Source organism: Mastomys coucha, unplaced genomic scaffold (assembly GCF_008632895.1).
Source record: "Mastomys coucha isolate ucsf_1 unplaced genomic scaffold, UCSF_Mcou_1 pScaffold5, whole genome shotgun sequence".
In the NCBI taxonomy this organism is placed as follows: domain Eukaryota; kingdom Metazoa; phylum Chordata; class Mammalia; order Rodentia; family Muridae; genus Mastomys; species Mastomys coucha.
In genome coordinates, this window is record NW_022196911.1 from 114,264,930 (window position 1) to 114,292,363 (window position 27,434).

Here is a 27,434-nt window from a genome sequence, read left to right on the forward strand (position 1 = left end):
AGGGGGGGAGGGGGAGGGACTGTTGGAGGGTCTGACCTGGTTAGGGTATCATCTGTCATTTAGATTCCACTGATGTATGTAATGTGTGTGGTTTTGTATGTATGTATGGTGTAGTGTGTTGTGTATGCGTATGTATGTGTGTATGGTGTGATGTACATGTGCGGTATGGTGTATGTATATGTTTGTGTGTATGGTGTGTAGGGTGTGTGTGTGTGTGTGTACACACACATGTCCAGCACCAGGAAGTAGAGACAGGAAGATCAGGAGCCCAAGGCCACCTCAGGTACATATTGAGTTCAAAGCCAGGTTGGAATTAGAGGAGACCCTGTGTTAAGTAAGATAAGATGCTGACAGGTCCCTGGGGCCTCACTGTCAGAAGTCAGTCTGGGCAGGAAGCTGTCTGGACACTCTCCCTCCTTGCTGGCCTCCCCTAACTCCTCTCCTCTTTTACAGCTGCCTGTGGCTTCTCAGAGGAGCAGACGGAAGGTGAGTAGCCCCCACACTGCAGGGAGAAGGATCTAGCTGGGGACACCCGGGTCACAGCTGCATGCTTGTGGCAAGTGCCTTGGCTGATGGATCCAGATGCAGAATTCTGGCCTCCACCCCCACAGGGCAGGGTGGGCCATTAGGAGGCCTCTAGGGTACATGAGAGAGGAGGAGTTTAGAGTGTGTGAGGAGGGGTCCTCTGCAGCTGCGTTCACAGGGCCCAGGTCCTCATGGGGAACAAAATTCCCCTGCTCCAAACCTCACAGCTCTGCCTAATGGGTGGGATCCAGGCTGGGGAACTCTAGTGTGCACTTACGGGAAAGGAGGGGTCTGGGGAGGGAGCTGGGGACCTGCAGGGAATTTAGAGATTAAGCTGCTCTGTTCTGGAAGCAGCTGAGAGTGAGTGTTCTCTATCTGTCTGTCTGTCTAATCTATCTATCTACACATACATATATATGTATAAATATATCATATACACATACACATATATACGTATAGATAAACAGATAGATCCCTCTTTTCTTCCCTCTCTCTTGTCTTCCTTTCCCTCTTTTCTCCTTCCCTTCTCCCACTCCTCTCTCTTTTCCTCCCCAGTAGTCCCAGTATAGAGCCAGGAAGGAGGGGCTTCAGGGACAGGTCACAGCCCTGGCCTACTTCATCCATGGCCTGCTCCATCTTCCTCTCTGCCTTTCACCTCCTTTCCCTAGACAGACCCCTCCCTCAGCCCTCGGCCACCTCTCCAGCTCCTGTGCCCCTCAAGGTGGAGGCAGGCAGTCTCCACCTAGTGTCCCTGGGCATCCCCTTCTGTTCTGCCGAAGGGTGGTGTTGACGCAGATCTCACTCGGATGAGGCGCAGACCAAACTACCATTTCCTCATTTTCTGTAAAAAAGAAAAAGTTTATTAGTGTCACAGCTAAAAAAAGAGCTGGTGGCTGGGTCTCAGGAAAGTACCCAGGCAGAGGCGGTCCTGCCTTCCTGTCCTCTCAGCCCATGGCTGCAGCTCTGCTAATGTAATCCTGCCACAGAGCTCTGAAAAGCTGGCTGACCCCTGTTCCCTCACAAACCCTGAGGGATGGCGGTTGGCTGTTAGCAATGTTTCAGGACTCCTCAGGATTAACCAAGTACAGAAAGAAACCCAAGCTTCCTGCAGGGACAGAGTGAGTGGAGGGAACACCTCAGGCTGTCAGGAGTAAGAGCATCCGTGGGTGTGGTGGCTCAAATCTACAGTCCCTGCACTGGGGAGACAAAGGCAGGAGGATCTCTGTGAGTTCGAGGTCAGCCTGGTTCACATAGTGAGTTCTAGGACAGTCGGGGCTACACAGAAAAGTCCTGTCTCAAAAAACAAAAAACAAGGACTAGAGAGATGGCTCAGCGGTTAAGAGCACTGACTGCTCTTCCAGAGGTCCTGAGTTCAATACCCAGCAACCACATGGTGGCTCACAACCATCTGTAATGGGATCTGACACGCTCTTCTGGTGTGTCAGAAGAGAAAGACAGTGTACATACATAAAATAAATAGATAATTCTTTAAAACAAAACAAGAAAACAGATAACAAAAAAACCCAGCCGTTGTCCGCACATGGGCTCCATGCAGATGGAGACCATCCTCGTGCTCCCCATCCTCGTGCTCCCATCCTTGTGCTCCCCTCTTCTCCGTGCTCCCCTCTGGGAGCTTGTCCGCACATGGGCTCCATGCAGATGGAGACCATCCTCGTGTCGTGCTCCCCATCCTCGTGCTCCCTTCCTCGTGCTCCCTTCTTCCCCGTGCTCCCCTTGGGGAGCAAACTGTGCTCTCTCCGTGCTTACAGTCAGCATATGCAAACCAAGCATCTATTCCAGGCGTCCGAAATGGAAATGAGAGGGACTGGTTTTCTTTTCACTTTTACAAATCAAGCTCATTGTCTCTCCAGAAGGAAGGAGCGAAACAAACAAACACAGCCAGTTTGGCCTTGAACTCATTTCTGCAGTGAGGCAGTGTCCAGCCCCAAACACCTCGTTTGGACCCCAAGAGACCTGTTGTCCCTAAAGGTTAAGGTGGCAAAAGTCAGAAGTCTGCCAGGCAGACTCAGAGAGGATCCAACTTCAGCATTAGGTCCAAATTGGAAGTCTATTTTGATAAAAAAACAAACAAACAAAAACAAAAAATTCCCCAAGAGGGGTACTTAACAAAATTTTCAAAAAGCTCCGGAAATAGGCTCTGTGGGTGTTGGGGAGCAGGCAGCTGGACAGGGCGCTCACTCGCTGCTGTGGGGTGTGGAATGGGTTCCTGGCCTCCATACTCAGCTGCAGTGCTAGCAGACACAAAGTTCCCCTGAAACAGTCATGGGAATTAGAATCTGAGAGAAAGTGTCATAGTGGTCAGATGCTTGGGGATTCCCAGGAAATGTCTGTAAGAGCCTGGGATGCCTTCCCCTGGAGGTCTTCTGACCAGGGGGCCAGTGGAGCAGGGGCAATGTATACAGTCTGGGAGGTAAATGTCCTCCTCCTCCTCTTCCTTCTCCTGCCCCTCTTCTTCATCTTCTTCTTTGAGACAGGGTTTCATTGTGTACTCTTAGCTGTCCTGGAATGTAAGACCAGGCTAGCCTTAAACTTACAGAGATCTGCCTGCCTCTGTCTCCCAAAAGCTGATATTAAAGGTGTGTGTTACATGCCGTGTGCATGCGTGTGTGTGTCCATGCATGCATGTGTGTGTGTGTGTGTGTATTTGTATGTCTGTGTGTGTCTGTGTGCATGTGTGTGTGTCCATGTGTGCATTTATGCGTGTGTATATGTGTGTGTGTCTATGTGTGTGTGTGCATGTGTGTGTCCATTTGTGCGTGTGTCTTTCTGTGAACCACAGGCAGGTGGTACACACAGAAGCCAGGAGAGGCCTTGGAATCCCTCTGGAAGTGGGGTTCTGCAGGCAGCTGTGAACCACTCTTAACTACGGAGCCTTCTCTCCAGCCCCCCTAGCTTGCATTTTTTTTTAAAGATTTATTTATTTTTTATATGTAAGTACACTGTAGCTGTCTTCAGACACCCCAGAAAAGGGGGTCAGATCTCATTACAGATGGTTGTGAGCCACCATGTGGTTGCTGGGACTCAGGACCTTCGGAAGAGCAGTCAGTGCTCTTAACCACTGAGCCATCTCTCCAGCCCGCATTTTTTTTTAAGACTTATTTTTGTGAGCTTTACTTACATGCATATGTGTTCTATGACTTTGTGAGTGAATGCCACTTGTACAAGCATGCCTGAGAGGGCCAGAAGAGGAATCAGATCCCCTGGAATTGGACTTAAAGGCACTTATGAATTGCCTGGTGTGGGGCCTGGCAACCCAGCTCTGGTCCTTGGCAAGAGTGGTAAGCGTTCTTAACCACGGAGCCATCTCTCCAGCTCCTCCAAACAAAACAAAACAAAGTATACTTACATACTAGTTCCCCTTGTGTCTGGCTTCTCGGATGTGGAGTCATGTTACACTGTGCTGTGGCATCTGCTGGTCACATTTCTTTCTTTTGACCTCCCTGGAAGTCGTAGTCCTTCACAGATCTTGTTCCAGTGTTAGGTTCTGAAACCGTCTCCACCTCTTTGTAGCTGTGACCAGAGTTACCCTGACAGGCATGTAAGGATCTGTCTGAGGCTGTCTTTGACTCTGTCAGGATGTGTCTAGGACTACAATTGCTAATCTTCTAGCCTAGGAGTAATTGCTAATTCTTTTAGCGCCCCCCTCCCCCCTTTTATGGTGCTGGGGACAGATCCTAGGGCCTTGGGCTGATAGCCTTATGTTCTGTCACCGGATAGAGATACACCCTTAACCCTTAAGTTTACACTTCTTTCAAAAACTGATTTGCTTATGTGTATATGTATCTGCATGAGTTTATGTGAACCACCCCACAGTTGTCTCAGAAGGCCAGGCGAGCGTGTGGATCCTTGAGATCTGGAGTTGGTTGGGGCTGACCAAGTTGGGAACCAAACCCCAAGTCCTCTGGAAGTTGTCTTGGCCACTGAGCCTTCTGTCTAGCTCCAATTATTTAACTCTTTGAAGAACTGGCAACCTAGAGTTTCCTTTAGGCATCTGATCATCTTGGTTTCTTTCTTTCTCTGTCTGGTTCTCCTTGTAGGCACAGGCATCACCATTGCCTACAAAGTACTGGAAGTTTATCCCCAAAGCCAGAGAGTGCTTATAACCTGTGATGCCCCCAAGGCACCCCGGCCCATCACATACTCTCTCCTGGCTAGCCGAGGTGTCCTGGTGTCAAAAAAGGTTGTGCATGACTCCATGCCAGCCTCCTTCAACATCAATATCACGATCAAGTCCAACCCGGACCTGCTCACCTACTCCTGCCAGGGAGCCTCAAACTCTGGCACCTATGGGCCCAGCAGCAAGCTGCAGATGTACCAGGAACTGTGGGCTAGTGAGTACAGCGGGTGTGGGCTGCTGAGGCTGGTGGGAGGCCGGTCAATGGAGGGCCAGGGGAAGGAGGAGATTAGAGGAGACTGAGAAAGAAGAGGCCAGCAGAGAGGGGACAGGCTCAGGCTGCTTGCCTCCAAGGCTGTACTCGGTCCATGATGACCAAGGACACAGTCTCCAGGCTGTGCCAGCAGGCACAGTCGGGCCTGCCATGGGGCTGGCAATCAAGGGATTGCTGTTAGTTACCTCACCCACCCCCACCAGGAGACGGCCAATTTCCCCACTGCCACTGTGCAAACTTAAGTTGTCTGAGATTGAAGGGCTTGCTTAGATAACCTGCAAGTGGCCAAGTCTGGTTTCAATCCCAGCACCAGCACTACCCACTCCAGACCTTTCTTCCCTCTCCAGCAGAGGCCACTTCCTTGTTAATAGGAACAAGGAAGTTTGGTGTTTTTTTTTTTCTTTTGTTTTTTTTTTTCGAGACAGGGTTTCTCTGTGTAGCCCTGGCTGTCCTGGAACTCACTCTGTAGACCAGGCTGGCCTTGAACTCAGAAATCCGCCTGCCTCTGCCTCCCAAGTGCTGGGATTAAAGGTGCGTGCCACCACTGCCTGGCTAAAGTAGATGTTAAAGATAAAATTGTAGCCGGGCGGTGTTGGTGCACGCCTTTAATCCCAGCACTTGGGAGGCAGAGGCAGGCAGATTTCTGAGTTCGAGGCCAGCCTGGTCTACAGAGTGAGTTCCAGGGCAGCCAGGGCTACACAGAGAAACCCTGTCTCGAAAAAACAAAACAAAACAAAAAAACCAAAAACCAAAAACCAAAAAAATTTGTATAGTGTATACTACAAGAAATCTGGAAGCCATTTTGTGCAGAGGGCACTTTGGCTGTTTGACTGGGGAAGAAGGTAGCAGTCACACTAAGTCTCTGAGTTCATTTGACATGCCTGAAGAATGTACTGGGGTTGTGAAAAGCTTTTCCCCCACGGCTGTGCTTCTCCCCCATGCCCTATTCCACCCTGTCAGAGCCAGTGTCTCAGCTGCAGGCTGACTTCGTCCTACGTGATGGGGACTCGGGCCCCACTGTGGAGCTGTCCTGCCTGGCATCCTCAGGCAGCCCCCCCATCACCTACCGCTTGGTGGGGAATGGTGGGCATGTCCTTGCACAGCAAAGACCGCTCCATGGGAGCCCTGCCAACTTCTCCCTCCCGCTGTCCCAGACCTCTGGCTGGTTCCAGTGCGAAGCTGAAAACAGTGTTGGTGTGGACAGCAGTGCCCGCATCCTGCTGCCCCCAGGTGAGCAGGTCCTTCCGGGCCTGGAGCAGGGAGTTATAAGGTGGTTGGGGCTGGGGAATAGCTGAGCCTGGCCACTGCGCAGGGCAGACAGGCCTAAGGGTCGCTGCATGCCTCCCTTGCCCCTTTCATAGCAGAGGCCCAATCCAAGCCGGCATCCATCCTCGCAGGGGAGCTGCCCCTGACACCCACCTGTATTCTGGCTGGTAGCCTCATCTCCATTGCCATTATTGCTTCCAAGATGCTGAGCTCGGCCAGGTAAGCCAAGGGAGCTTAGTGTGGGTGAAAGTCTGACCACCTCTGGGACCAGCCAGTGTCCTGAGTGGGAACAGCGGGTCAATCTTGTGAGACTGGAGTCTGAATAACAAGGCCCAACCTGAAGCTGCTTATTAAAGCCAAAGGCCTACGGTATCTAGCAAGCTCCTTACACACCCCACCCTCACCTTGGCTCCCAGCCCACATCTGGTGGGGGATTTCCCTATGGGTCTCATGGGGCCCCTAGAGACCAGAGTGGGCCAGGAGTTCTACCCACCACACAGTCCCACCTGTGAGCCTTTCCACAGAGGTGAGGTGAGGCCTCCCAAGTTTCTCTCTCCTAAGTCTTTACCTCTGGCATGTACAGTGGCCAGAGCATTTGTGTGCTTCAAGCACCTTTGGGTTGTGACCACTTCTGTCCTCCAACATCTCAATTTGGCACCTGTTGGACCTTACCATTCATCCTTCCAAGACCATTTTCTCCAGAGGCCAGGTTCTTAGAAGAGCATATCACCTCTCTGAGACTCATTGTTTTCCTCTGTAAAATGGGTACAGAGGGCTAGCTCCTACTGACGTGTGGCCAGGTACCAGCGAGTGGCCTCTTGGTGATTCAGTGCATTTAGTGGGGTGAGTGGGCTCACTGGTGCACCCGGCACCAAATGATCCGGTGAGTCCGTCTGACCTGGACCAACTCCCTTGTCATCAGGTTGTGACCAGAAGACAGAGCCATGGGCCTGCCTCCCTGCCCTATACAAGAAACTGCCGATGGAGTAAAAGAGAGCCTGGGGAGTCGGGGTAGAAAAGAGGGGTGCAGGGCTGGAGAGATGGCTCAGTGGTTAAGAGCACTGGCTGCTCTTCCAGAGGACCTGAGTTCAATTCCCAGCAACCACATGATGGCTCACAACCATCTGTCATGGGATCTATGCCCTCTTCTGAAGGCAGCTACAGTGTACTTCTATACATAAAATAAATAATTCTTTTTTTAAAAAAATAACTTATAAAAAAGAAAGGGGTACAGATCAGGATATCAAAAGTTGTGTATCCCAAAAGGGGCCCAGAAATCTAGAGCATTAGTGTGAACAGGGCTCAAGGGGATAAAATTGTATCATGTGTGGGATTCCTGCTTGTGCCTGGCTGTTAGTGTGTGGCGATTGCTACAAGAAAGCATCCCAGCGACTGAGGGGGTGTGCCTGCTCTCTGACACACTGAGGCCCAGCTTCTTAAAGTTCCAGTCACAACCCCATATGGGATTGCATAACTGAAGATGGGGGTGTTCATCAACAATTTGGCAACAGTAAAAGGTTTCTGTGTGTGGTGTCTCATACCTGTGATCCCAGAACTTGGGAGGTGGAGGCAGGGGGATCAGGAGGAGTTCAAGGTCAGTTCTGGTACATGAGTCTGGTCCCTCAGAACGGAACAACAACAACAACAAAGGTAAATGAACATTTGAGGTTCTGGCGAGGTATCCTGGCATATACACCTTTGGTTCCAGTACATGGGAGGCAGAAGCAGGAGGATCCCTGTGAGCTAGAGGCCAGCCTGGTCTACATAGTGAGTTCCAGGACAGTCAGGCTGCATAGCAAGACTCTGTCTCAAAATAAAACAAAAATCTGAAAAGGGGCCTGCGAGATAGAAAAGGTGTTTGCTGCCTGGGATCCTGAGTTCAATCCCAGGGACCCACCCTGTGAAGGGAGCACAGTGTTTTATAAGGTATGCTTTTTATGGCATGTGTCATCTCCTGTGCTCCACCCATCTACCCCAGGCACACACCAATTACATGTAATGGCAAAAGGTTGTTTTGGTTTTGCTTTTGTTTTTTTGAGACAGGGTTTCTCTGTGTAGGAAAAAAGAAAGAAAGAAAGCTAGGAAGAAAAAAAGAAAGGAAGAGGAAGGGAGGGTGTGTAGGAGAGTCGTGCCAGCCAGTTCTCCTTCATCTAACACTCATGGTGTGTGTGTATGGACAGATGTTAGGCGGCAGGCCTGGACTCACCTACCAGCAGCTTGTCACAGGCTCTGTGAGTGTGGCGAGTCTCTCCTGTGCCCACTCCTGTCTTCTCCCTAGTGGTGCCCTGCTGGTGGGGCAGGTTTCTGCCTCAGCTCCCTTATTGTCAGCCCCCTCATTACCGAGCTGAGTCTGTCTCATTATTCTTTACCCATTGAAGTGACTGGGGTAATGCCATCTTGTCATGACTCTATTCTGTGTCACCTCTCAGCCCTCTAAACCCCTCAACAGCCATGGTTCCTTTGGCAACAAATTTGTGTTCCCTTTCTAAATGTTACTGGGGACAGGGGGAACTGGGTTCTAGGAACTAATGATCTCATTTGTTTTAATTTTTTTGTTTTGTTTTGTTTTTTTTTTTCGAGACAGGGTTTCTCTGTGTAGCCCTGGCTGTCCTGGAACTCACTCTGTAGACCAGGCTGGCCTCGAACTCAGAAATCCACCTGCCTCTGCCTCCCAAGTGCTGGGATTAAAGGCTGTTTTAATTTTTTAAACTACATTTCCTCAGTGTGTGCGTGCTTGAGTCAGGAGCTCAGGTAGCTCAGGGTGGTCTTGAACTCCTTATTCTCCTGCCCTCTTTCTCTTCCTGAGACAACCACCAGGTGCTTTGCAGCATGTGATCATGATGTCTAGAGCTGTGCAGGCACTCTGCCCTTCAGACCCTTGCCTGGCCGGTGGGGAAAGGATTGTCCTTCCCCTTATCCCAGGCTTAGCTCCGGAGCAAAGAGTCACCAGAAGTGTGGGGGCCATAGTTGTTGCTACGGTAGTCCAGAGGTTGGGACCGGGGACCTCTGACGTGCTAGGCAAGAATTTATGCCCCAGTCCTTTGGTCTGGAGCAGAATGACGACGGGACGTCCACGTATTTATGAGCCTGGATTCTGGATTGGTGGAATTTGGGTGTCTGCAGGGCTTACAGGAGAGGATCTTCACCAGGGTCCTAACCCTAACCCTGTGTAAGTGTAAAGTGGGGGCCGCCTAGGATGTCTCTTCTTGGGGACTCTCTGATCCTTTCTGGTTGACCTCAGTAGTGCAGATTTACCAGGGGTGAGCTTTTCCTCCCCCTGGCACCTCAGGCGCAACTCCAAGTCGCTGCCAACTTCCACAAGCACGGAGGGGTTCTCTGCCCCGACCTCCCGGCGGTTGGCCCCGCCCCGTCAGCGGCCGGCCCCGCCCCCGTGGGCGGGGCGGGGCGGGGCGGGGCAATCCGGCTGGTTCCCGGCCATCCGCGGCTCGGAGGCGACGGCGACATGGAGAGCGGGGCCTATGGCGCGGCCAACGCGGGCGGCTCCTTCGACCTGCGGCGCTTCGTGTCGCAGCCTCAGGTGGTGACGCGCCTCGTGAGCATGGTGAGTCGGCCCGAGAGTCCCCGGAGCCGCGCGTCCCGGCTACCCGGGCCCGTGGGCCGCCGGCCGCGGAGCGCGACAGGTGGCGGCGGCTGCGTGTCCCGGGCCTGGCGGAGAGCGCGGGGCCCCGCGCCCTTCCGCGTCCCTGTCCCCTCCAGCCCGTGCGTCCCGTCGCCTGCCCCACTGGGTGGCTCCGGACCTTGTCTCCCCAACTCGGGGGCCAGGCCCCGCCGCACCCTCGACCGCTGATCCGGGCCGCTCTGGTGCGGGACGTCCCCGAAGTGCTCCGGGGAGGCTGGCCTGTCGCCTCGCTGGCAGTGGGAGGGACCGGAGAGTGGCACGGCACAGCAGGTGGCCGGCACGCCGCGGCTCCCAGCCTAGGGAATTCACCTGGAAGGGACTTTCTGAAGCCACGTGGGGTGGCAGGAGGGAGGTTGGCCTGGCGCCCTGAAGGAGAGTCCCTTCCCTCTCGGAGGCTAGCAGCAGGTCTGCTCACCCACCAGAATGCTCTCCCTCCCAGAAGCGGGGCGAGCCCTCTTGTACCAGGCGTGCAGGGCGGCTTTCCATATCTGGGGATGAAAACACTGAACGCTGCTGACGCATTAGCTGCCCAATGGGCCTGAAGCCTTGGGGGAGCCCTGGCTCCCCGAGCCTCCCCAGCCTAGCGGTGGAATCTAGTGACTCGGTCCTGGGTTGTACCCTGTCAGTCAGGATGGCAGTGCCAGGAGTCCCGACCCAGACTCTGCGCCCAGTCCTGGAGTTCCGGCTTCACCCGCCGCTGGGGGCGGCGCCTGTGACTGCCAGTTTCATAGCCCTATGGAGACGGAGAGCGTCCCGGCAGGCTCGCCCTGGCTCTGCGAGTCTGCAAGCAGCCAGGTGCCCACAGACTCAGTTGCCTCTGCCGCGTTGACGTGGGCTTGGCAGTGGCCTTAGGGTGTGGGGAGGAAGCGAAATGACTAGGACGATTCCAAAGGAACAGCTTTCCAAACTCTGCTGGTGACAGTCTCTGCTGGTGACTTTCCCACCTGTGCTCTGGCTCCTGCGAGATCGGAGCCTGCCTGGCTCACCGATTTGTGGCTCTGACCACCCCAAGAACCTCGTTCTGAGGGGAACCAATGTGGGGCTGGAGACCTGTAGTTCTCTGGAGGGGAGGGGCCGACGTGCCAAAGGAGCCGGAAGTTCTTGTAGGGAGAAGGCGGGCTGGCCGGCTGGGGAGTCTCTGGCCTTAGGGGAGTCTTAGAGGGAAGCAGGGCTGCTGTTGAAGGGTGTTCTGGAAGATGTTGGTTGATGCCCTAGAGCTGACTTGGGGCAGGGTGTTGCGAGGAGGGGTGGATGAAACGCTTTGAGTTTCGCCTCCGTGATTTTGTGACCCATCTTGTTTAAAACTCATTCAAGTGGGATGTGGTGGCTCAACCCGTGTTTCTCAGCACGGAGGAGGCTGAGGCGGGATTGTCACGAACTTCAGGCCAGCCTGAACCTGAGTGAGATCCTGCCTTTTTAATTTCTATTTACTTATTTTTATTTCATATGTATGAGTGTTTGCCTGTGTGTAGGATGGTACACCACGTGCGTGCCTGGTATTCAGAGTCGGAAGGTGGTTATCTTGTCCTCTGGAATTGGAGTCACAGGTGGTTATGAGCAAACATGTGGGTCTCCAGTTCTCTGCTCATAACTGATGAGCCATCTCTCCAGCCTGAGATTCTATCTAAAACAACCAGTAAGAACAGGTGTGGTGGTACAGGGCCTTTAATCCCAGCATTCTATTCTGGAGGCAGAGGCAGAGGCAGGTTTTCAGAATTCCAGGACAGCCATCCCATCACTACCTAATGAGACCCTGTCTCTAAAATAAAATAAGAAAGAAAGAAAAGAAAAAAAGAAAAACCTGAAACTTGCAAACGCATATCCAACCTCAAGGGCTGAAGGTGTAGGTCAGTGCTGGTGAGCTTGCCTAGCTGTGTGAAGCCCCTAGGGTCAAATTGCCAGCAGTCAGGGTTGGGGAGTGGGGTAGGGTTGGAGGGAGCCCAAGCAGGCATGCTGGCTCATGATTATCCCAGCACTGGGAGGTGGAGGCAAGAGAATCAGGAGGCAGGGTCATTCTGAGTTACAGCTAAATGAGACCCTTCACCCAAAACAAACAAAAATCCAAACTAATACCTCCTCCAAAGGAAACCCACATCTCATTTGAAACGGGTGGATTCTTTTTCTTCTTCTTCTTTTTTTAAATAAATCTTTTTTTAAAAGATTTGTTTATTATTATATGTAAGTACACTGTAGCTGTCTTCAGACACACCAGAAGAGGGCGTCAGGTCTCATTAAGGATGGTTGTGAGCCACCATGTGGTTGCTGGGATTTGAACTCAGAACCTTTGGAAGAGCAGTCAGCACTCTTAACCACTGAGCCATCTCTCTAGCCCAGGTGGATTCTTCTTTGTTCTTAGTCACAACCCTAAATAAGATCACTCGGTAGTCAGGCAGCTAGGGACTCACCACTTCTCGTAATAAAGAGCCCATCTGTCCCCAGCCCCCTGTGTCAGGAACTAACTGCTTTGATGATGCCCTGGCCACAGCCTGTCTGTCACCTCAGCCCCACAAGTCCAGAAGGGGTTGTAACACCAGTCTTAGATAGAGACAGAGACATCAGCGAAGAGACAAAAGACATCCTGATGTCCTGCTAGGATCCTCCTCTCTAGGCCCTAACGGGGTCTGTACAGGATATGGCCGACGGGCGTCTGCCACTGCCCATGGACTCTCCTCTCCCCCAGGTCTTGGCCTTGATCGTGTTCTCCTGCATCTTCGGCGAGGGCTACACCAACATTCACACATCCGAACAGCTACACTGTGTGTTCAACCAGAATGAGGATGCCTGCCGCTATGGCAGTGCCATCGGGGTGCTGGCCTTCCTGGCCTCAGCCTTCTTCCTTGTGGTCGATGCCTTCTTCTCCCAGATAAGCAATGCCACTGACCGCAAGTACCTAGTCATTGGTGACCTGCTCTTCTCAGGTATGCCTGTGGCCCTGATATACCAGGCCTTCACAACGGAGGGGCCTTGGTACTGCTGGGGGGGGGGGGCTGACAGCAGCTGAGGGTCATGAACCTCACCTGAGGCTCCTCTAGGTCCCCGTGTCCCCTGGGATGGCACACAAGGCTTTCTGACTTCAGAAATCCGAGGGTGTTGGGGCATAAGCCTGAGGCAGGGCATCAGGTTTCTGGACTCAACAACCCCACCTAGTGGCTGACCCCTTAGCCCTCACTGTTTCTATAGGTTACACAGCCCACGGCCCTGTGAGTCCTTCTCTGTGTCCCTCCTGGACCCTGGGGATCCAGGCTGTCCTCAGGGTTGAGGGGGCCAACTCTCCCCCTTGTCATTACCCTAGCTCTCTGGACCTTCCTGTGGTTTGTTGGATTCTGTTTCCTGACCAACCAGTGGGCAGCCACCAAACCTGAAGATGTGCGGGTGGGAGCGGACTCAGCTCGGGCAGCCATCACCTTCAGCTTCTTCTCCATCTTCTCCTGGGTAGGTGGACGGAGAGGGCAGTTTGGAGGCCTGGGTGAGGACTGAGGTCCCCTTGCCCTGCCCACACCTTGGGTCTCCTCCACCCACCCACAGGGTGTGCTGGCTTCCCTGGCCTACCAGCGCTACAAGGCCGGAGTGGACGCCTTCATTCAGAACTACGTGGACCCCACCCCGGACCCCACCCCAGCCTACGCCTCCTACCCTAGTGCCTCCGTGGAAAACTACCAGCAGCCACCCTTCACCCAGAATGTGGAGACCACTGAGGGCTACCAGCCTCCCCCCGTGTACTAAGCGGCCAGGGACAAAGAGGCAGGGAGGGTGCTTGGGGGGGCCGCCCCTCTACTCTGGACTTCTCTCAAGGTTTGCCGCCCAGACTGTAGTCCCTTGCCTGTTACAGTTGACAGCCAAAGAGTCCACGCCTTTCTGCATCCCAGCTGCAGCCAGAGCACACCTCACGTGCCCATGCCCAGAGGGGCTTCACCGCCACCCATCCAATCCTCAAGGGCATTCCCTTTTTTTTTTTTCTTTTTCTTTTCTGGTTTTTTGAGACAGGGTTTCTCTGTGTAGCCCTGGCTGTCCTGGAACTCCTTCTGTAGACCAGGTTAGCCTCAACTCAGAGGACCTCATGCTCTTACTTCCCATGCTGGGATGAAAGGCAGGTGCCACCAACCTTGGCTATAAGACTTTTTTTTGTAAAAAAAACTCATGCATTAGGTTTTTTGGGTTTTTTTTTTGTTATTTTTTTTTCTGGTTTTTCGACACAGGGTTTCTCTGTATAGCCCTGGCTGTCCTGGAACTCACTCTGTAGACCAGGCTGGCCTCAAACTCAGAAATCCACCTGCCTCTGCCTCCCAAGCACTGGGGATTAAAGGCGTGCGCCACCACTGCCTGGCCCTCAAGGGCATTTTTGAGGAGTCAGTTTTTACTAGATCTTTATCCCCCACCGTAGTACTGTAGATGGAACCCAGAGCCTTCCTTGGCTTGGCTTAACCAGCGCTACCATCCAGCTGTGTGCTCCTCGTTGCTTTTAATAACCCGACCCCTTCTCAGGGAGCGGGAGACAGTGCCTGCCCACCTCTCCGAGAGCCGACCAGTGCCTGCTAGTGCTGTTCTTGATCTGTGCTAGTTTCCCCACAGCTGGAGACCTCGGAGCCTCAACTCTTTTTCTCCAAAGACAAGCTTGGGGATCCTTGAGCCTGTCTCCTCAGAGTGCTCGGCTCCTCGCGTCCTCACTCAGGTTCAGGACCCAGCTCCGTCTGGGCTCTATGCTCACTGCTGTGTCTTCTGGGGTCACCACTGTGCCAACAGTCCCCAGGCTGCCTGCCAGGCCGCCAGCCCTGGGGCAGGCAGGGGACCAGATACCACTTCTTCTCACTCCCGCCCCTGAAGGGGAGGGGATTTGCCTGGAGATAAGACCCAGCTTTATGTAAATATTCCCAAGCAGCTGTTAGAGACCAGCGGGGAGGGCAGGAACCCCTGCACTGACGCATTGGGGACTTGGTGGGGTCACCCCTGCCCTCGGGCTCTGTAGATTAGTTTGGAGATGGAATAAACAGTTTTCTCAGTGTGTTGTCCTTGGTGGCGCCGCAGGCTAGGGGTAGAGCTACACTTTGGATGGTGTTGCTTTGAGACAAGGCCTCAGACTTACACAGCTAAGGATGACCCTCTGACCTTCCCCACATGCTTGGCTTCAAACCCTGGACTTCAGGCTAGATCACTGAGCCAGCTTACAGCCTTTCAAAGGTAACATTTGCATAGCCCAGGCTTATGGTACATGCTTGGCTGGAGCAGCGTCTCACTGTGTAACTCAGGTAAGCCTCCAGACCTGAGGCAGTCCTCCTGCCTCAGCCTGGTTCTAGTTCTACACCATGGTTTTTTGTTGTTTTTTAGACAGGGTCTCACTGTGTAGCTCTGGCTGTCTTGAACTCAAGAGACCCACCTGGCTCTGCCCCTTGAGTGCTGGGTAAAGCTTAGACCCTCAAACCCAGCTAGAGCATGTTCTTTGAACTTGAGGTGGCAGCTTCCCCAAAGGGGTTTCATTCTTCACGCTGCCTTGCACTGCATCCTAGAATAACCGCCATGTCGGCTTGTAAGATGGACTGTTCCGGACACACCTTGCCAGGGTTCTGCTGCCCACCAGAAGCCCCTGGGTGCTGCCCCTCTGAGGTTGACTCTGGCCCCTCTTGACACCTTCCAGCGACTTGGCAGAGAGTGGAAGCAGCATGCCCCCGAGGTAACTCTTGTGCAATGAGGAGGCTCCTGATAGCAGCTGGCAGTGTCTTTCAAAATCTGAAGTAAAAGCTAACAGCCCGGGCTCAGACCGTGGGCCTCCGAGCTTGTGTATGCATCGAGCAGTTAATGAGTTAGACGGCAGGCAAGCTGGGCACAGCACCGGCGATCCACCGGTACCTTAGACCCAGGTCTCTGGCCCTCAAGAGTGTCACCCAGCCCACTTTCCAAGGCCTATCTGAGCTGTTTTCTCAACTCTGAGAAACTCAGAGCTATCAAGTGTCTGTCGTCTCACAAAACCTGACCTCCCGGTGCCAGCTAGAAACACCATCTCCTGACTCTAACAGGTTCCTTTGCCATTTTTGTCCCGAAACCAACAGAGAGAAATGTAGGAGACTGTCCCTCTTGGGCTGTGGTGAGACCATTGGTATACGAAAGACATTTCATGTGGGTGCTGACTGCAAGCTAGGGAAACCCAGGCTAAACGCAGGAGAAACGCACTTAATATTTTGCATTTAATATTTAATTCCTCTTGGTAAGGGGTGGGGCTCTGAGACAGAAACTCAGCAGTGAAAACCAAAGGAAGAAGCTAGCACCACCGGCGTCACGATGCTGGGCAGCTCTGTCCTCACCTTTGAATGTGGGACCCTAGCCACCAGGCAGGGTCTGGGCTGCAGTCTGCGATGAGGCATCTCGGCAACCGAGATGCCTCTGAGAGTCCAATGTGGGGTAAGAGCTGGCAGGCGCCAGGTCCCCTCAGTTGGCAGAGCTATACTGTAGGACTTGCTGAGGGGCAAAGAGCTTCCTGACAGCCGGGGCCTCTCCAGGCTGCACCAGCACCGGGCAGTTCTCTTTGTCCTCTATCCCAGCAGTCTGGGCTGAAGACTTCTTGAAGTAGCACAGACGGCATACAGAGTGATACTTGTCGGCCCCGCCGATCACCTCCACCTGGCGGGAGGGACATGTGAGGGGGACTCAGAAGCCACCGTCTAGGCCCACCCACTCCTTGGGCAGAAGCATGTGGCCATACCTCTTTCTCCAGGCCCAGCCTCTTCGTGTAGGCGGCTTCTCGGAAGCACTCCATGCACACGGCGGTGAGCTTTACCACACTCTCTGCCAGGGGCACCAGGCTCAGGATGCTACCGAAAGCCTGCGCAGAGGACATCAGGCATGTGCAGCCAGTTAGCCAGGCGCTTCCCTCCTCTGCCTGTGCTCACATGTGCACGTGTGTGGAGGCCAGAGAGCATCCTCTGGCTTGGAGCTTGCAGTGTTAAGCTAGGTCAGCTTGCCAGTGAGCTAAGATCTGCCTGTCTGTCTCCCAGTGATGGCGTTTTAAAAGAGAGGGTTCTGAGGATCTAACGCAAGCCTGTGTGCTTTGCAGGGCAAGCACGTTACAGCTTGACTTCTCCCCAGCCCCAACACTTCTCTTAAACCCCACGATTCAGGCTACATCATACTTTACTGATCCTGCTTTTCTTTTCTTTTTCTTTTTCTTTTTTTGGTTTTTCAAGACAGGGTTTCTCTGTGTAGCCCTGGCTGTCCTGGAACTCACTCTGTAGACCAGGCTGGCCTCGAACTCAGAAATCCACCTGCCTCTGCCTCTCAAGTGCTGGGATTAAAGGCGTGCGCCACCACCGCCCAACTGATACTGCTTTTCTTTCCTGCTCTCTACCCCTTGGCTGGTTCAGAGCACCCACCAGCCAATAGCTTCTATTCTGAACACACTACTTCTGGGGAGAACTTGTATGCTGTCTCCCCCCACCCCCGGACCTGCTGTCAGGCCAGGGTCAGACGTCTTTACCTTCCTCTGGAAAGTTCCATCCAGCGCCGCCACAATCACTGTCTTGCCCTCGTTGGCCATCTTTTCACAGAAATCCACAATGTCAGGAAACTGGGAAAGTTCAGAGAGGATGAAGTGAGCTTCCCCTGAGCAAGGACCTCATGAAGACCATGAGGGATCTGAGCATGCAGGTAAGCCCAGAACTGGAGACCAGACCACACTGCCAGTGCTTGAAACATCCCACCCGCATGCCCACTGCTATCCAGAGCTTGCCCATCCAGCACTCCGCAGAGGCTGGAGCAGCCGGTTACGACCCCTGGGGTTGAACAGTCCTTTCGCGGGGGTCACATATCAAACATTTGCATTATGACTCATAACAGCAGCAAAACCACAGTTAGGAAGTAGCAACAAAGATAACTATGGTTGGGGGTCACCACACACAAGGAACTGCATTAAAGTTCTCAGTGTTAGGAAGGGTGAGCCACCAGGCTACAACTTTCCCCTACAGTTCTTGGAAGGAAGTGGCCCTGCCAACACCACTGGTCTCTTCATTCCAGAACAGTCAGTGCACAAAGCCCCATGCTTAAAGTCCTTGTTGAGGGCTGATAGGTCAGCCTTAGAAGCTAAGCCCAGCTCATGTTTAAAATGGGCTTTCAGAGAGAGCGAGCTGGGGGTGGGCTTTCAGAGAGAGCGAGCTGGGGGTGGACGGTAGGAAGGAGCACTTGCTGCTCTTGCAAAGGACCTGGTTGCCAGCACCACATGGGCACACAACCATATGTTAATTCCAGTTTCAGGCGCCCTGGCACCCTCTTCTGGCTTCTGTGGGCACTGCACACATTTGATACACATACAAAAACACAGTAAACACTCATACATTAAAAAAGGGGGGGGGGCTGATGAGGTAGCTCAGCAGGTAAGAGCACTGACTGCTCTTCCGAAGGTCCTGAGTTCAAATCCCAGCAACCACATGGTGGCTCACAACCACCCGTAATGAAATCTGAAACCCTCTTCTGGTGTGTCTGAATACAGCTACAGTGAATTACACTGGAGCGAGTGGGAGTTCAATTCCCAGCAGCCACATGATAGCTTATGGCCATCTGTACAGCTACATTGTACTCATACAAATAAAATTTAAAAATCTAAGAAAGAAAGAAAGAAAAAAAGTAACTCCAGGGGCAGACCAGTTAGCTCAGTTGCTAAAAGAGAGCTTACGAAATGTGATTGAAGCCTTGGACTGCATCCCCAGCATCAAATGAACCAGACACAGTGTCCAACACCATAATACCAGTACTTTAAAGGTAGAAGGATTACGAAGTTCAAAGCTAAGAGATCCTGTCTCAAAAAATACAGGGCTGGAGAGATGGTTCAGCGGTTAAGAGCACTGACTGCTTTTCTAGAGGTCCTGAGTTCAATTCCCAGCAACCACATGGTGGCTCACAACCATCTGTAATGGGATCCGATGCCCTCTTCCAGCGCATCTGAAGTTAGCCACAGTGTACTCATATATATAAAATAATTAAAATCTAAAAGCATGACTTGTTCCTATAGATAACCGGAATTAAATTCCTAGCACCCACATCACATAGCTTATAAACATCCGTAACTCCAGCTGCAAGGGATCTAATGTCCTTTTGGCCTCTGCAGCCACCAAGAAACACGTACGCGCACATGCTTCAGCCCCCACGGATGGGTGGAGGAAGAGCCTAAGTGAAAACCCAGAAAATAAGCACCCAGAGGTTTACACTGGCGGAGGTTCACACTGGCATTTTCCCATCACCGAGAAATCCTGAGTGAGAGCATGGCTCCTGGCAATGCGATGCCTGAGGCAGGAGCAGGTTGGCAGGGATAGCTGCCCTCCGCTGTCACTCAGGCTGGCTAGCCTTCAACAGCACCATATCTCCCTAGGATCAAGACCCAGGCTTTCTACCCTGCCGAGCGAGGCTGGGCATTTTCCTTAATAGTTCTTTACCTTTTAAGACAGGGTCCCACTTTGTATTCCTGGCTGGCCCGGAAATTACTATGTAGACCAGGTTAGCCTTGAACTCGAGAGATCTACTTGTCTCTGCCTCTCAAGTTCTAATATTAAAGGGATATGCTCTGAGCCTGCTTTTCCACTGTTTCTGATATGGGTCTCTCACTGAATCTGGAGCACAGCCATTCAGCTAGGCTGCTGCTATTCAGCTAGATGGAGCTCCAGGGAACAGCCCGCCTGCCCCTGCCTCCTGAGTTATGGATCGTTGCTATATCCAGCATTTTACATGGGTGCTAGGGACTCAAACTCAGGCACTCATGCCTGCAGAGCCAGGGCCTCATTGATAGAACTGTCTTCCTATCCCTTCTGTCTTTTGCTTTTGAGTGGTTATTACTGTGTAGCCCAGGCTGGCCTGGGACTCAAAGCAATCTCCTGTCTCAGCCTTCACAGAGCGGAGTTTATAGGTTTGCCACCATGCCTGGTCCCTCAGACTTTTCTTGAACATATCCCCGCCCACACCTTAATGTTCTAGCCTTCCCCTGTCTCCCCAGTCCCTCCCAGTCTATCAACAGAGGTGAGCTGGAAGCTCCAGATTAGTCTCCAGACCTAGAATGCCACAGCCAAAGGGCAGAAACTTGGAATGGATGTGATTGGTCCCTGGACCCAGCCATTCCCACAATAGTCACAGCATGTGACATGGCCCGCTCTATAAAAACACACGTGTATAATTAGAAGCGTCCAGGCTGGACTGGCATTCATCAGAGTCCTGGCACTGGCAGAACATAATCTCTTGGGCCAACACCAGGCAAGGCACCCTGGCCAGCATGAATAAAGACCCCTTCCCCCATCTCATCTGAGCAGCAACAAAACAGGTGCAGCACATGTAGGCCAGAAGCAGCCAGACAGGCACTACCCTCTGCCAAAAGACCCACGGGAGCCTCTCTCTCTGAGTACCATTCTTCCATGCTAGTGTTTGCTCTAAGGCAGGTTCTAGAACCCACAATGTTGAACTTACAGGGAATCCCCAGTAGTTTCTGGTTCAAAGACACCGATGTAGCAAGCCTCCTTTTTCTGGTGTGCTCCTAATTGTGTCCTACATTGAGCCTGTCATTACTGTATCAAACAGACATGAAACACGAAGTTCTTGAAGATGCAAGTTTCTACTCTTGCCCAGAAGCCTGTGGGCGCTGGTGCTGGTGAATGAACACATGGGACGCTCTCTATCCTCAGCTGTGGCTTTGGGGACCCTAAAGGACCCTCTACCCACTGTCCGAGGCAAGGACACAGGAAGGTCAGTCCCTTTGTTTTGCAATGGGGAGATCCCGAACTTAGTGACGAGCAGGGTCTCGAGCCTGGGGCAGAAGTGTGCAAGAATCGTATTGTCTATATAGTGTGTACACTAAATACTCACTGAAGCTGGTGTGAGGGCCCATGACCACAATCCCAGCACTCAGGGGGCTGAGTTCTAATCCAGCCCAGACCACAAAGCAAGACCCATCTTAAAAAATCAAAGTATCCACTAAATGAACCAGTTTTTCTTAATCATAAGGGGAACCATAGAAATAAATGTCTCCTATCGGCTCGCACGGGGAACAGGGCTGGAGCAACTGGTGGATTAGTGCCAGACCTGGGCACGAGTCCATCATGCAGGAAGAGCTAAGACAAGAAGGTGGTACCTAGGGAACCCGGCTGGGCCTCTGGGAACAGGAGGAGGGCAGAGCCAGTAAGAAGACCACTGCCGCGCAGGCCTGAGGGCGCGTGCCGCATCCCAAGTCAACGTCTCCACAGCCATCTCGCTCCAAGATTTACCTCTGAGGACAAAACAGATCTGGCCCGTCCTGGTGGATGGACAGATGCCAAGAGCACAGCGAGGGTGCCACAGCCGGAGCTTCCTCACTCCATCCTAGGGGTTGGGCACACATGGGGCAGACTGGGACCCCTCCTCCACTAAACCCAAGCAGCCTGGCTCCTTCCAGGGTAGAGCATGAGAGTGGTGGGTGGCCAGAGAACCACAGCAGAGTCTAGCAGAAAGTCAGCAAGCGACAGAGCCTTTGGTCCAAACCGCAGGCCACCCAGGCCATCATTGAGCTTTGTGAACAAGCCACAGGACAGGGAGAGATCATTTTCTATTGAGTAGTTTATTATATTACCACAGGTTGCATGCTTGGGACAGACATGCCATCCCTGACAACTATTTTTAAAAATTTTTAAAATTATGTGGATGTGTCTATGTGGGCGTATGTGTACGTGCATATGTGTAGATGCCCGCATAGGCCAGGAGAGATCCCGAGCTGGAGTTATAAGCAGTTGTGAGCTGCCAGTGTGGGTGCTGGGAACCAAATTTGGGTTATTTTTACAGTAAGCAAGTGCTCTTAACCACAGAGCCTTCTCTCCGGCCCACTTAGAGTTTTAAAATGTCTATTATTATATATGACGCAGGAGGGGTGGGTGCTCCCACGTGGAGGTCAGAAGACAACTCTGAGGAGGCTGTTTTATTGGTTCTAGGGATTGAACTCAGGTAACCAGGCTGTGCAGCAAGCTCCTTTTACCCACTGAGCCATCTCACTGGCCCTATTTTTGATTTGAGACAAGGTCTCACTCTATAGCTAAAGCTGGCTTTGAACTCCTGATCTTCCTCCTGCCTTTGTCTACCAAGTACAGGGGTCACAGCACCACCTTACCCATCAACAAATACTCTTGAAACCGTCTATGACATTAAGTTTTAGAGTGTGGTGTACGTTTGTTAGGCCTCTGTCCTCCCTCTTCCTGGTGGACTGGAGATAGTCTTAAACTGGCAGAGAAGTGTGGCCAGGCCCTTCTTGTTTACAGGCCCTCCTGGAGCCCAGGCTGACTCCAAACTGGCTAATAGCCAATGAAACTTTGAACCGGTCCCCACCTCCATCTCTTATGGACTTATAGGCACTCCAGCATATCCAGCTCATGCCATGCTGGGCTGGACCCTGGGGCCTTGTGCTCACTAGGCAGGTGCTCTGCCAGCCCACCTCGGGCCTCAAGGAAAGGCTTCCACTACTAGCAATGGCCAGAAATTCCAAAGCATGGGAGGGAAGTTAAGACCACAAAAGACACAATTCCCACCCCAGTCAGAGGATGCCCAGCGAACAAACACCACCTCCAAAGATTAAAACCCCACAAACAAATCCTGAAACCAAAGCAAGGCTGGGACCAAAGGACTGGAGGCCCAGCCACTGCTGAGGCCAAGGCTGCAGCTCTGCCCCAACGCCTGCTTCGGCAAAAGCAACCCCACACGATAATACCCTCATAGGCAAGGGGATCCACATACCAGGAAAGACAAGTTAATGACCCATCTTTCCCAAAAGATGGAGGGAACTTCTGAGCCAGCAGGACATGAAAGGTCAGGGGTGTGGGTGGGGGTTGTGCGGCAAGCTAACTTACAAACTGTCCCTCGTCGATACCAATGACAGCCACCCTAACGGCCTCATGGAGCACATCCTGGAGCACACAGGCTGGGACCGCGTCCATGGTGTTCCTGGGAAGAGAAGGCCAGAGAATGCGCAAGGGCAGAGGCCAAGCACCCCTAAGCCCCAGATGCCGAGAGGAGGGTACGATTGTGGTCAGGCAGAGCAGCCGAGGTGTTCCATCTGTTTCTGGTGGGGGGCGGGGAGGAGGAGATAGGGGATACAGGGCCTTGTTCCGAAAACCAGTTAAAACAGGTTACCTCCCTTAACTGAAAATGAACAGTGTCTACTATAAGCTCAACAAAGACTCCAAAGTTCTTATTCAACAGGACTCATGGCAACTAACAGGTTATCATCAGGTGCCTGGCCTAGGTACTGGGGCAATCAACCAAGAGTGAGAAGCAAAGACCCAAGGCCTCAGAGAACAGGATAGAGAGCAGGCCACTGAGCAAGCCAAGCCACGAGGTTCAAACCAGTGGCCGACAGTGAACAAGCCAAGCCACAAGGTTTGACAGTGAGCATGGGAATGTGCCCACAAGGTAACTGAAGCACCCAGGAGCTCAAAGCAAGTGAGTCCAAGTCAGCCTGGGCTATGAAACACACACACACACACACACACCAATATAGTAATAATAATAATAGAGGGCTGGAGAGATGGCTAAGCGGTTAAGAGCACTGACTGCTCTTCCAGAGGTCCTGAGTTCAGTTCCCAGCAACTACATGGTGGCTCACAGCCATCTGGGATGGGACCTGATGCCCTCTTCTGGAGTGTCTGAAGACAGCCTCAGTGTATTTGCATATATAAAATAAATCATTCCTTAAAATAATAAAAGAGCATACGCACGCGCACACACACACACACACACACACACAAACGCACACACACAGAAACAAAACACTCCAAGAACGTACCTTCCAGACAATCAGGCATGTATACTCCATAAACCCTCAACTACTGAGCCATGGCTCCAACCCAAGATTTTTATGAGGGACAGTCCTCAGGGTGTACAATATTCCGAGCAGCACAAATCATACTTTTTAAGATTCAAGATAAAGCCGAGTGCCAGGCTGTGGTAGTGCACGCCTTTAATCCCAGCACTTGGGAGGCAGAGGCAGGTGGATTTTTGAGTTCGAGGCCAGCCTGGTCTACAGAGTGAGTACCAGGACAGCCAAGGCTACACAGAGAAACCCTGTCTCGAAAAAAACAACAAACTGTGAAGCCTGTTTGTAGGCCTTCCTGTGGACCGCTTCCCGAAAAGGAAGAAGCCACCCAGGCCTCTGAGGGCCAGTTTGGATGTGCTCCAGAACACCATGAAGGATGCCGGGAACCTCTCTGCTCTCTAAGGAGTGGAGTGCTGGGCTGCACCCAGCGCCTTCTCCCTGTGGTTTCCGCCTCACTTCCAGAAACAAACTCAGAAAAAGCTGTTTCCCAAAACACAGACAAGCAGCGCGCAGTGGCATTCTTACCAACAAAAGCACCTCCTGGCCTAGGACTACCTCACAATCTTAAGATCTGGGAAGCTGGGTGTGGCCAACTGTGTCTGTAAGCCTTGTATTTATAGAGATCTGAAGGGGGTGTGGGCTGGGTGTGGGATTGCTCTCCTAGAATTCCAGGAGGAAGAGGAGGGAGGGTCACAAGTTACAACCCACCTAGGCTACGTGAGACCTGCCTCAATAAACGGGCTGGAGAGATAGGATCATTTGTTATTCTTGCAGAGGACCTAGGTTCCATCCCTAGGAACCACATGGTGGCTTACAACTATCTATAATTCCTGTTCCAGGGAGTCAGATGCTCTTTTCTGCCCAGGATACCAGGCAAGAGAGTGGCATGCAGATCGACAAGCAAGCAAAACACTCATACACATAAGATCAAAAACAAACAAACAAAAAAAGTATGACGAATGAGTTTAGAACCTAGAACTTATAACCCAAGGCTGTCCTCTGAACTTGTGTGTATGGACACGTGCGCAAACACACACCTCCCTAGGAGACCAACCAAAGAGCACAACACAACACTCTTGCATCTTAAATTCTCTCTTCCCTCCCCTAGGAGAGAGGACCAGAGAGAGGCAACACTCTCAGGCACTGTGCCACACAGCTGCCGCCTCAGCTTTCGCTTCTCCTGGATGCTCATCCCATCCTGAGTGCTGGGCACCAAGGTCACAAAGACAGAGAATACCGAGTCTGGCAGGAAGCATGGCTTGAATTCCTGCCCCTGAGTCCCCGTGGTTCTCAGCTCCACTTCCTGCTCTCCTCCTGGCTGCTCACCCTTGACCCAGCTCCAGCAACGCCGAGGGGCACAAACTACTTTCTTGAACTCCTACCCTTCGGCTCAGAGGGAAGTGTCCAGTGCTAGGGCTGACAGATATACAATTCAGAATGGTGACAGCTACCTAATGGCAGAGAGCAAATTAAAGAGGGGGCAAAATATCTCTGGAGCCAAGAGGGCTGCAGCCCCTACCCAAGTGGGACCCAGGTTCTCCCAGCCCCAGTGGGTACAGTGGACACTTGGTGGGTACAGTGGACACTTGGGAACAGGTGATTCTGAGTTTTGAGCACTTACTCCTATCCATTAGAGACCAGCAGCCTAGCCCTTCTCTACACCGACAGAGACCTCGGTCCTGAGGCATGATGCAACAGTGTTCCCGTGGCTTAGGGGTAGGATCAGGGGGTAGGACTGACCGATCGTGAGTGGAGAAGCTGTTGCTATAGCGTGTGTCTTTGGCATACTTGATGACCAGGCACTTGTACTGGGCGATCTGGAAGCGCCGGACTCTTCTCATCAGCTCGGTGCTGCAAGAGTTACCAGGACACATGAGGTTCCCCAGCAAAACTCGGGTGAGATGCCACCACCACCTTGTGTCAGGCAGCCAGAACCGCACGTGTTCACCAAGGCTGTTCACCACTTGTTCTGAACTTCAATTTTCATGAATGAACTTCAAAGTCTTTGATAGAAGCGCCAAAGGGCTTGCATCCCCCAGAGGCAAGCAGATCTGAGTTTGAGACCAGCTTGGGCCACATAAAAAGTTAAAAAACAAACAAACAAACAAACAAAACCACGCACGCCTTTAATCCTAGCACTTGGGAGGCAGAGGCAGGTGGATTTCTGAGTTCAAGGCCAGCTTGGTCTACACAGTGAGTTGCAGGAGAGTCAGGGCTACACAGAGAAACCTTGTCTCAAAAAACAAACAAAAACCAAAAAAACCCACAAACACAAAAACAACCCCAAAATAAAGCAAAGAAGCCCCGAGTAGTGTGTGTATGTTACTCTGGGTGGGACACCCAGAGGTCAGACCCTCACCTCAGAGTTAAGGGGGCTCCAAGGCTTTAGGAGCGCGCGCATGGGGAACGAATAAGGAAACTGTCTCAGAAAAGGTGCCTAGCTCCCAGGGGACACATGAGGGAGTCCGGTGAGCTGGGGGTTTTCAATTGTACCCCCATGTGAGCCGCCTCAGCAAAGGCAGGGTTCCCCGAGAGAAGAGGTTTGAGCGGGAGGAAGGCAACCATCCAGGAAACAGGACTTTGGGCGGGAATGTACGTACAGAGGACGAGCGGCGTTTGGCGCCTAGTCTGAGGCTTCTGGGAAGGTGGGGGAGGAGGGGAGCAGAGCCAGGGTCTGACGAGAGGGGGAAGGGAGCCCACCGCCCCGAAGGCCCATTCATTACCTTTTCCCTGAGAACATGGGCCCGAGAATCACCTAGAAGAGAAGTCACCTTAAGGAGTCCCCCCTTGTACACCCCGCACCAGCCACCACCGGACCCCAGCCCAGACCCCGCACCTGGATCTGCCCCCGGGGGATCTTGCCGGGAGAGCTGGGCAGCACGGTGGGCAGATTGATGTAGCTCATGGCAGCTGTGCAAGCTCAGCACTAGAGTCTGTGGGTGATGAAGTTTAGCCGCACGGCTCGCAGCCTGGACCATTTGCGCGCCAACTAAACTCAAAAAAGTAGCACGCAGGAGGGGGAGGAGCGGGGCCAAGACACGTCCCACCTCTCCGTCACGAGAAAAGCCGGGAGCTCGACCATCCCCCTCCGGATCTGGCCATGGCGCTTCCTTCGCCTTCTGCGGTCCAGGTTCCCTGGAGGAACTTGTCTTCAGAGGTAGGTGCAGTGCAGCAGCCCAGAACCTGGACTGGAATTTTAGGATGCCTACAAGCCAGATTTCTTCATTTTTGTCGTTGTAGGGCAGTTTTAGCCTGTTAGCCTGGTTTTAAAGACAGCGAAAACTGAAGTCTGGCAGGAACTAAGGGACTGGGGGCTTGGACCTTATTCTGAGGTTGGGCAATGTGGGTCTGTGTTTCTGTAACTACAGTCTGAAAGATGCCAAAGCTGGGGGTCCCTGCAGTGAGTCGCTAAGCAAGGTACAGGGACAGACTGTATTGAGCGTCTTCAGAATTTCCATGCTAAAAAATCCTATGGTTCACACTGAGCATGCCCAGAAACCTTGTTTTCACTCAGGAATTTGTGTTTGGTTACTCTGCCTGCCATTGGTTGCTGCAAGGGCTACCAAGGGCCTACACAAAGCGCGACCACACATTTTAGCGCTTGCTGTAGTTAATTCCATTTCGTTAGATTTTCTTGACTGGTTAGCTTGTATTAAACAGGCTTCTTTGTTTTGGTCACAGACAGACATCACTTAGAATCTGTTGAAAATTAGGAACATGTGTTTACCGTGGTGGCCCAAGACTACAATTCCAGGCAGGCAGGTGACATAAGTTCAAGGGCAGCCTGGTCTACAGAGAGAGT

General features: G+C 52.5%; 4 protein-coding genes across 10 annotated transcripts in view; 3 read left to right on the plus strand and 1 right to left on the minus strand.

The window, feature by feature from the left end:
* The window catches only part of CUNH17orf99 (chromosome unknown C17orf99 homolog), a 7,873-nt gene extending 609 nt beyond the window's left edge, over nucleotides 1–7,264 (plus strand). The window contains exons 2-6 of one of the 3 annotated variants that reach the window (XR_004113323.1): nucleotides 454–486; nucleotides 4,584–4,877; nucleotides 5,895–6,164; nucleotides 6,296–7,000; nucleotides 7,123–7,264. Coding sequence is in view for 2 of the 3 variants with exons in the window: in XM_031352536.1 (XP_031208396.1) it covers nucleotides 454–486; nucleotides 4,584–4,877; nucleotides 5,895–6,164; nucleotides 6,296–6,419; nucleotides 7,123–7,129 (728 nt within the window). In the remaining variant the exon portion in view is untranslated. The remainder of the gene's footprint in view (nucleotides 1–453; nucleotides 487–4,583; nucleotides 4,878–5,894; nucleotides 6,165–6,295; nucleotides 7,001–7,122) is intronic. The other 2 variants (XM_031352536.1, XM_031352537.1) reach the window with 2 other exon arrangements.
* Nucleotides 7,265–9,612: 2,348 nt separating this feature from the next.
* Syngr2 (synaptogyrin 2) lies at nucleotides 9,613–13,957 on the plus strand. The gene is made up of 4 exons (XM_031353931.1): nucleotides 9,613–9,762; nucleotides 12,521–12,758; nucleotides 13,133–13,272; nucleotides 13,366–13,957. Exons 1-4 carry the CDS (start codon nucleotides 9,664–9,666, stop codon nucleotides 13,561–13,563), a joined length of 675 nt encoding a protein of 224 aa, XP_031209791.1. The 5' UTR covers nucleotides 9,613–9,663; the 3' UTR covers nucleotides 13,564–13,957.
* A 2,049-nt stretch (nucleotides 13,958–16,006) lies between these two features.
* Nucleotides 16,007–26,648, minus strand: Tk1 (thymidine kinase 1). 2 transcript variants are annotated; one of them, XM_031351945.1, is made up of 7 exons: nucleotides 26,469–26,647; nucleotides 26,356–26,387; nucleotides 25,373–25,483; nucleotides 22,668–22,761; nucleotides 17,303–17,392; nucleotides 16,532–16,651; nucleotides 16,007–16,449 (listed from the first exon to the last, which is right to left on the minus strand). In XM_031351945.1, the coding sequence occupies exons 1-7, from the start codon at nucleotides 26,535–26,537 to the stop codon at nucleotides 16,258–16,260; spliced, it is 708 nt and encodes a 235-aa protein (XP_031207805.1). In that variant the 5' UTR covers nucleotides 26,538–26,647; the 3' UTR covers nucleotides 16,007–16,257. The 2 variants fall into 2 exon arrangements, with proteins under 2 accessions (XP_031207805.1, XP_031207806.1); XM_031351946.1 differs by lacking the exon at nucleotides 25,373–25,483 and having other exon boundaries at nucleotides 26,469–26,648.
* The window catches only part of Afmid (arylformamidase), an 18,482-nt gene continuing 17,494 nt past the window's right edge, over nucleotides 26,447–27,434 (plus strand). Inside the window, exon 1 of one of the 4 annotated variants that reach the window (XM_031351939.1) lies at nucleotides 26,447–26,789. In XM_031351939.1, coding sequence (XP_031207799.1) covers nucleotides 26,733–26,789 — 57 coding nt within the window. In that variant the 5' untranslated portion in view covers nucleotides 26,447–26,732. The remainder of the gene's footprint in view (nucleotides 26,790–27,434) is intronic. The other 3 variants (XM_031351940.1, XM_031351941.1, XM_031351944.1) reach the window with 3 other exon arrangements.